This window comes from Pagrus major, chromosome 6 (genome assembly GCF_040436345.1).
Source record: "Pagrus major chromosome 6, Pma_NU_1.0".
In the NCBI taxonomy this organism is placed as follows: domain Eukaryota; kingdom Metazoa; phylum Chordata; class Actinopteri; order Spariformes; family Sparidae; genus Pagrus; species Pagrus major.
This window is the reverse complement of record NC_133220.1, coordinates 25175401-25183903: the sequence shown is the minus strand read 5'-3', so window position 1 is coordinate 25183903 and position 8503 is coordinate 25175401. Positions and strand designations below refer to the sequence as shown.

General features: G+C 41.6%; 1 protein-coding gene across 4 annotated transcripts in view; it reads right to left on the bottom strand.

Moving 5' to 3' along the window:
- Positions 1-1509: 1509 nt before the first annotated feature.
- Positions 1510-8503, bottom strand: part of plxna1b (plexin A1b) — a 195532-nt gene continuing 188538 nt past the window's right edge. For all 4 annotated transcript variants that reach the window (XM_073468452.1, XM_073468454.1, XM_073468453.1 and 1 more), the window contains exons 29-32: positions 6757-6926; positions 6234-6446; positions 5981-6131; positions 1510-5281 (exon numbers count right to left, since the gene is read on the bottom strand). In XM_073468452.1, coding sequence (XP_073324553.1) covers positions 5186-5281; positions 5981-6131; positions 6234-6446; positions 6757-6926 — 630 coding nt within the window. In that variant the 3' untranslated portion in view covers positions 1510-5185. The remainder of the gene's footprint in view (positions 5282-5980; positions 6132-6233; positions 6447-6756; positions 6927-8503) is intronic.

The window sequence follows — 8503 nt, the reverse complement described above, 5'->3', positions numbered from 1 at the left end:
CTATAGATACTACTGCCACTCATGGTGCCCCGGTTCCGCCATGCTCGTGATGCAACACACATTGACAGATACCGAAAGACTCCTCAGCTAAAATAGAATTCCAATTTCACTGGGTTCAGTGTGTGATAAAACACAGAGCCCTCTTCAATTGTAACTAAACGAGATTAAAAAGGAAATGGGAAGGGGAGGGGGGTGGGGCAAATACAGATCATGGCTTTATTAACTATGGCAACAGAATTTTGCATGCAAGGAGAGGTGGAGAGGGGAGGCGGGGGGGGGGGGAGGGGGTGAAGAAACGAGCATCTTGTGCTTTGCAAGGAATTTATCATAATGTTCGCGCTGCAAGATCATTTGCCTCTTGACAGGATCATTACGAGATTCAGTGCTCCCACGACCATTACGCAATTTCAGCGTTCCTCCTTGGATGGAATTTTAATTGAATTAGCCCGGCTGGTTACACATGGTGCGAACGATAACATTTTCTGTCTATCTGGGCTCATTGAATCCGGGTGGGGGGGGGGGGGGAAGTGCTGACGCTTTAAGGCAGGCCATGAAAAAAGGACAAGGTGGTTTTGGTTCATTCCAGTATGCTTTCTTCCGGGTGCCTCTCTCGCTCTTTAACTCCGTGCCTTCTTGTTCAGCAACAATACATGCCATGGAAATCAGTGGCCCGGCCTATCTGAGCCAACTAACGCTCCACTGTATTATACACTCAGAGCTGCTCTTCCATTAAGTGCCCATGTAAGCTGAGGGCAGTGCAAGCATGATGTATGGTTGGGGGGTAAACGTGTTAGTATTAACACCTCCAGAGAACAAACCTCCACCAGCCACTCAAGTACATGTGCCACGAGAATGATTAATGATGCCGGTCCTGTTATGAAAGGCTGGCAGACGGTGGAGGGATGCTATCGTGCTGCAGGCTGACAAGGTTTCTCTGGGTATGAACAATTTGAACCTCAGTTCATTGATACTAAATGACACAGCCCATTAAGAAGCTGGCGTGGACTCATTATTGAAAGGAAATGATCGATATTAGTGCAGATACTCTACACTTCTGTAGCAGAACCAAAGTCAAAGTTTTCCAGTACCTCACACGGAGGGTTACAAAATGTTTTGTTGTGTTAAATGTTGACGGAGGCAGCCTCACAAGAGCTTTGCTCTGTAAGATCGGCCAGCTGTCATACTCCAATCCAAAAACGGGCAGCATACCACTAGAGTAACCGCTAACTGCCACTAAATGTAGCTGCCGTTAGCTAGTCACTGGGAATGACTATCCTTTCAATGTTGTCCAGGTGGTTAGATCATCTGAAAATGGATGAATGAAGGACGGCTGCAGGTAGAGAAAATAACAAATACACACATATTAAGATAGTATAGCAAACAGGTGTAAGCTGTGGAACAAACGGTAACAAACCTGCGTGACTTTTTCATCCATCTATAAAACAGCACAAATCATTAAATAAAAATCCCATGACACATTTTATTTAGCAAAAAATGTTTAATCTCTCCTTGATGTGTGTTTATTTACAAGTAGTAAATCTGCAAAATAGGAAATAACAGAATATTTACACAATGAATGTTAACCTGCAAACTTGTGACAGTTGCTTCAAGTCTGAAACTCTGTATCTGAGTTATTGTAGTATTAAAACTCCTTTGCCAGCTCTGTCCGAATTTCATTTTGCTTCGTGTTTCCTTGGTTTCTATGTAACTTCGGTTTAAGAAAAGAAAGAAAAAAATAAAAACAACTAGTGAATTTTCCAGAAATGGAAGAAAGCCAGAAAAAATAAACAGAAAACAGAATGGTGCCAGGACTTGGGTTTGATTGAACTATGGTTGTTTGGAAAGGCAAAAGTGTGACTAAGCATGTCTAAAGAGCTGAGAATTAAACATGAGATATGTGACTGTGCTGAATCTGCTCACATTGAAGGCAGTGCAGTAAACTTCACTTGTTCATTTGTTCTGACTTGACAGATCAAACAGCATTGAACCAGCAACTCCCCGTCAACATCAGCTGATGCTCACTTCCTCCTGATGACATCAAACACTCTTAGACAACAGACATGCTGTATACCACCTCAATAACAATAAATACAAGTCAATTATCACACCAAACAGTGCAAAATGAAGGATAGAGAACAGTGGCTGGGGAAGTTTCTCTAAAGATGCGTCCAGGTCAATCTAAAAGGCAAGTAGCCATGCAAACGATAAACAAGCCAACTCCCCCAGCAGTCGTTTAATCAACCAAATTACAACCAGAATACGACACAAATGGAGCATGAACCTGAGAATGAATTGAGAATGTTTTAAGTGTCTTTAAAAAGCCTGACGGATCACCAACTGGCCACTGGCGCCTCAGTTGGTTTCAGTCTATGTGCTTTTGCAGGGGCCGAGGGGAATTGAAACCTACCGTACATTGTGCTCATACTGATCATTCAAAGGGCTGCTGTCAACAGCACTGCTGAGCTCGGGCCTCAGCAGTCATCTATTTCCTTGTGATCTACAGTAAGAGCAGCAAAATGTACAAATGCAGCAAAAACTCAGCTGTATAGCGAAGAAGAAAAAACATGTTTATAATGTTCGTAAAGTGGACTAAGCATATTTTGGTGGAGGTTTTGCAGTACTCTCTTTAATAGCTATTATTAAAACAGAGATGATTGTGTGTGTGTGGGGCCAACCTGGTCAGCTGAAAAGGAGAAATCTGTATCCTAACATGAGCAGAGTGGTCCCTCAAGACTATGTTTTGGCAGGTACAGAGTGAACTATGAAGTCCCCACAGGTATCCAGTTGAACTATGCTCATATGTATGCAGCTGTAGAAAGCAATGTCACATCTTAAACATGTAAACAAAATGGTGGGTCGACATTAATTTGGGTTGAGGTTGTGCTCACTATTCTTAGATGTGAGAGAAGATTGTTTTTTTTTTTAAGGAACCTGGCGTAAAAATGGACAGCGACAGCATTCATGATCAGCATAAAATGACAGCCCTAATGTTTGATAGAAAAACAAAGTACAAGAGTTAAAGCAGCAAGTCACATTTCCATCACAAAGACACAGATGCTCATCTGATGCAACAATTTTTCATTTTGATCCTTGATATCAGGAAAAATAAACCTCGAGTTCGGTCAAGTACTTCAACTTCAGGCAAAACCGAAGAGAATTTTGTCTTCTGTGTACCGTAATGTACAATTTACATGTTGAAAATAAAAAGACAAAAAAAATAAAATAAAACTGATTACAAAAAAATGGCAAACAGCTTTTGTCCTCATGAAAAAGTATACAATTTACAAATGAAAACATCAACAAAAACATTATACAGACCACAGTTTGGTTTTCGGCAAGCAGAAAAAAAAAAGGAAAAAAAATCTGAAACATTATTTCTCACCACAAAGTCAAAAACCCTGACTTCAAGACTTCAAAAAAAGAGAAACAAAGAAATCCTCTTAAGAGAGCAGTAATAATAAAAAGAAAAGCTTAAGCCACACATGGCAATAGGCTAGTTTTTGAAACAAGAGCTGCAGGCTAAGGGGAGGATTACTCAGCCTTGTGTAGCTAATGAACAGAGGTGTCTCACCCCTGTATCTTCTATAACACCCCTCATTGATAAAAAGCTAAACCCCCCCATCTCAAATAGATAGATAAGAGGTGGAGAGAAACACTTATATCTTTTCTTTGCCCCTCTATTTGGGTATTAACATGGAGAAAATGAAAGAAAAAGTGGCTTTAGGCTGCAAACAGCTTTTCCCACTTTGTTTCACCACTGAAGGGCTCTGCTAAGCTCCACCTGACCTCATTGTCGCTCCTGTAAAGACGTAAATAGCGTCTGAGAGCACCAAAACTTCCGCTTTGCTCTAACAGGACAATTAATGAGCCTTCAAGGGATGGATAACACAAACTGTTAGATATGGTGGCTGCGTGGTATCGGGGCAAACTGGAATATTTCAGGTAGTGCAATGTAGCTACTTCATTGTTCAGTCACTAAACCATGATCCACTTAACCGTCACTTCTTGACCCTCGAAGAACAGAACCGGCCGCGGCGCCGGATACAGACTTGGCCACAATAAAGCGACAATCCTGTGAGTATATATTTGGTTTTCTGAAACCAAAAGATTGCACTGATTGAATTAGAAAACAACAGCAACTTCATGTTATCACCATGACACCATGAACTGTCCTCGCGAAGACGTCCCGCTTTTTTCAACAAGGATCTTATGACGGGTCACTGCTCAAACAATTCTTTTCAGTCACTAGGCATGTTCATATTTAAAATCATACGGTAGCACATTCCATCTAACAAAATGTCTTTGCACTAAACAACATTCAAAGAAAACATGGCACAGTACGACTTTTTTGTTTCTTTTTCGTTGTTTTTTTTTTGTCTACGTTGTTTTTTTCTTTTGTACTTCAAATATCAAATCATGTTTTGTATCGTTTGTATTTTTATTGTGTTTGTTGGTTGAAAAAGAAAAACAACAAAAATTGTTTTCTCCCTAATCTTTCTTTAAAAACGTAGCTGTATTTATATATAATATCTATATCGTCTTCCTTTGTAACGTTTCTGTAAATTGTGCAAATTCAGCAGTAATACAAGTGGCGAGAGATCAGAGAGTGGGCAGTTGATTACATTTATACAAAAAAAAAAAATCTAACATCCTTTAAAACTGTGACACCCATTGGAGTCACATGACCTAGAGAGCCTCTCTCCATTGGCTCATCACAGATTGGTCCGTCCTGCTAATGAGGCCATATATGGAGTTCTTTTCCAGGCTTCCATTGTTTCTTTCCTGACCATCGCGTCATCACGACAAAACTCCTGAAATCAAAATCAAGCAAACGACAAACACCAACATCCACAATAATCAAATGCTGTCAGTTGACATGTTTCTCCATGTATGCTTGTGTGAAAACGTCCGGTGTCCCAGTCCCTCACACAGCAGACACCAGCCCACACACTGTACGGGGCTGCAGACAAACACACACACATACACATGTAAGCGTACACAGGCCCGCCCATCTCTGCCGAACTCCCCCCCCAGTTTTGCAGTATACTGCTTCAGTCCTTTTTGCAGTTCGTCTGTCGTATTGTTGGGGGTTGGAGTTTTGTTGTTGGGTTGAGAGGAGCGAGTGGGAGAGACAGATGGAGAGGAGGAGTGAAGAAAAAGAGAAGATGGAGGTGCTGGATGGTCCTCAGCTGGTCAGGGCCATTGTGTCGATGACCTGCTCCAGCTTGCTCCTCAGTCTCTGTCTCCTCGCCTGCTCGTCCCGCTCCAACGCCGACAAGATCTGCAGACAGAAAGGTGAAGGTGTCAGTCGATGTTATGATGCGTTTTAAAACATGTGGTCATTCTTCCAAAATAAGACTGCCAGAAGACACCAACATCCTACCTACCATGTTCATAACTGATACATGGTGTAAATTATAACACTCTGCTGCTCTGAATTTCTATTCTTAAACAGAAATACCTGTTTCATTCACCTACTATATCTCTACCTACGGTATATTTTTTTCCATATTTACAATTTTCCCAACCAATGTCTAGCCACCATCAATGAAACTCAACATTTCTGTACATTTTTACCAATAAGATCATACAGATAACAGGCAGGCAGGAAGACCTTTAATGTGAAAAATCAGCTGCAAGTAAATGACTAGAATCACCGCCCCGCAGTTGCTGTTCCAGAGCTGTGGTGTTGAATAATGGGCAGAACATATTTTGCAGAATATTATGCTGTTGCACTGCATTTAACTCATCACTTTCAGGATAGCAAGTGTCAAAACTTTATCATTTTATCCTATTAGACATATGTCAAATCATCACGTCATGAGGTCACAGTGACCTCGACCTTTGACCACCTAAACCTAATCAGTTCAACCTCGAGTCATAGTGGACATGGACACGGTAAGATATAACTACAGACACTCAAGGTCCAAAAGCATGTTGACATAAATTAAAATATCTAAGGAGTCCATAGGGATCTCACCTCATCCTTGTACTTGACGATGTAGGAGTAGATCTCATGTAGGGCCGACATGCTGTTGAACTGGTTGGCGTGCAGGCGCGACTGCTCTGCCAGGTAGGCACTCATGTCCTGGTCACTGATGGCCGGCATCCTGGAGATGTCAGAGTAGTACCTGGAGGAAAAAACAAAACATTTTAGAAATCTTGACATCTTGAAAATGTTTAAATTAAAACACCTTTAAGAACAAAAACCAGTTGAAAACATGTGGACGTACCTCTCTACCCAGTTCTTATAGTTGGGGATGTCTTTAGCGTAGAGCAGCTTGTTCGAAGGCGAGTCCTTCCCTAGTTTATGCTCCGATGTTGAACAGGAGTCCATGAAGGTCTGAGCCACCACAGACAAGCAGGCGTCTGTGATGCTATTCTTATGGATGTCGAAGACAAACTGGGGGTTCTTGATCACGTTCACCCAGAACCGCAGAGGAAGACTGGAAGGATTGAGAGAACAGAGAGATGAGATGAAGAAGACAGAGGAAGAGTTGCACAGTTCGGAGGACTTGACAGGCTATTAAGGTGCAAAGAGCACTGCAGTGTGAGTGATAAAGTACCCGAGGCTAGAGAAATAGGAACACTGTACATTCTGCTGCACTACCACTGTAAAATGTTGCATATTTGCCTCCTTACAGTCACTTTTTTTCAAACTACAGCAAGTTTGTTCACTAATGAGACACAAACCAGCTACCAAATGCCTCAAATAATGCGCTTTTACAGCACACACACACACACACACACACTCACCAGTTGCTCTTCCAAGTGTGCCGTACATCAGAGTCTGATATGGAGTGTTTGTCCGCCTGCTCGTCCAGGAAGTCAAACATGTACTTGATGGCGAGAGGCAGGGCACTTCCTCGGTGTGCTGTGCTGAAGATGGTCTCAAACAGGTCATCCACAAACTTCTGGAGCGTACCCTGAGGAGGAGAACCAACACTGCCTTAGTCAGTCTGCAAACACCAGGGTGCTAGCTCACATTCTCTGTACTTTGGCATAAATATAAGAGAATGAGTTTTAACACCAATAATGGCGTATGTGAGTATATTAGGACACAGTTGAGTTAAAACCACTGAACTACAGCCTCTGCCTGCATACTCCTCTCTGCTGGTGATGCTCTGGCTGTAGGCGACAGCTGTCAGTTCAGCTTTTTGAGAATGACGGTGCTTTGCTTTTAGTAACTTCCTGAGAGTTTGTGATGGTGTTTAGTGCTCAGTGTTCTTTACAGTGTTTAGGATGGGGCCCAAAGAGAGTTCAGCCTAAGGCTATTCTGCAATGTTTTTTACCACATCACACAACTCCTGAGATTCTGAATCCTAACAAATTCCTCTGAAGTTGAAACAATTTGATATTTCCCACAAGCGTTCAGCGCCTTCATTTCCATCTTCAAGCATCCAGGCCACCTCTTACAAAACCTTATTTAAACCAGCCAGAAGTTGAATGTGCAGTTTTGTACTCGTTCACACATCCACAAATCAGCTTCCTAAAACACACAAAGCTGTGGGGCGCTGTAATAAATAAGAACAAACTGCAGCGCTCAGAGTTCCCCCATTGTTCTCCTCTGGCTTGCATTTCCCAATCATGGTTACACTGATGCCGCTAACCTTGCACTTTCCTACCTGAAGCCAGAACACTGAAATCAGGAGCTAATGAGTGAAACATCGGGGGAGAGGAAGTACCAGGCTGAGCTGAATCACCAAGATAGTTAGTACTTGCAAATGAGAACAAAAAGTCTGACACTGTTAGTAGACTGCACAGGCAGCTGCTGTGTGTTTTTGTTAATAAGCTTTTGTTAGAGTGTGTGAGTATGTGTAAGCAGATTGGGGACAAAACAGCTGGGGTCTGTGTGTAAAAGTTTATGTTAGACATTTAATATTTTGTGGACCCACAATATGTAAATGAGGCTTTTCTTGAGGTTAATGAACACATGCAGAATGATGAGTCTAGATGGTTTGGTTGTCAGTAGCCTTCACGTGAGGATGAGATGATGATTTTAATGACTGCATGTGAAGCTCTGAATAAACAGCAGGTCAATGTTCGAGAGGAAATGTGAAACCAATTACAGATGGAAGATTTGAGTGACAGTTAAAGGCAAAAACAAACCAACAAGTTTCTTTGCAAATTTCAGATTCCTTAGAATTAACAATTAGGGATAAACCAAGTAGTCAGATCCAGCATTCAGCATTTTTCCGATTATTGCAATCAGTGATGTTTTCTATCAGAATGCCGATAAAAGATCTGATGCAGCCACTTCTCTTTGTCAACTCGTCACCATTCTCTGGTCTCACTCAATTTCCCGCCCACAACACTTCCTGTAATAGCCTATCAACACTGAATTATCGTAATCTTCAAAGTAAATAGTAACATTCTGAATTTTTATCCTAAAAATGTAAAAAGTATATTTTTTATATATTACAATATTAATATGAACAAATATGAGGTGCATACAACTGCACCTTTTGCTTTGTAGGACATTTAGAAGAACAAGCTAACCAAC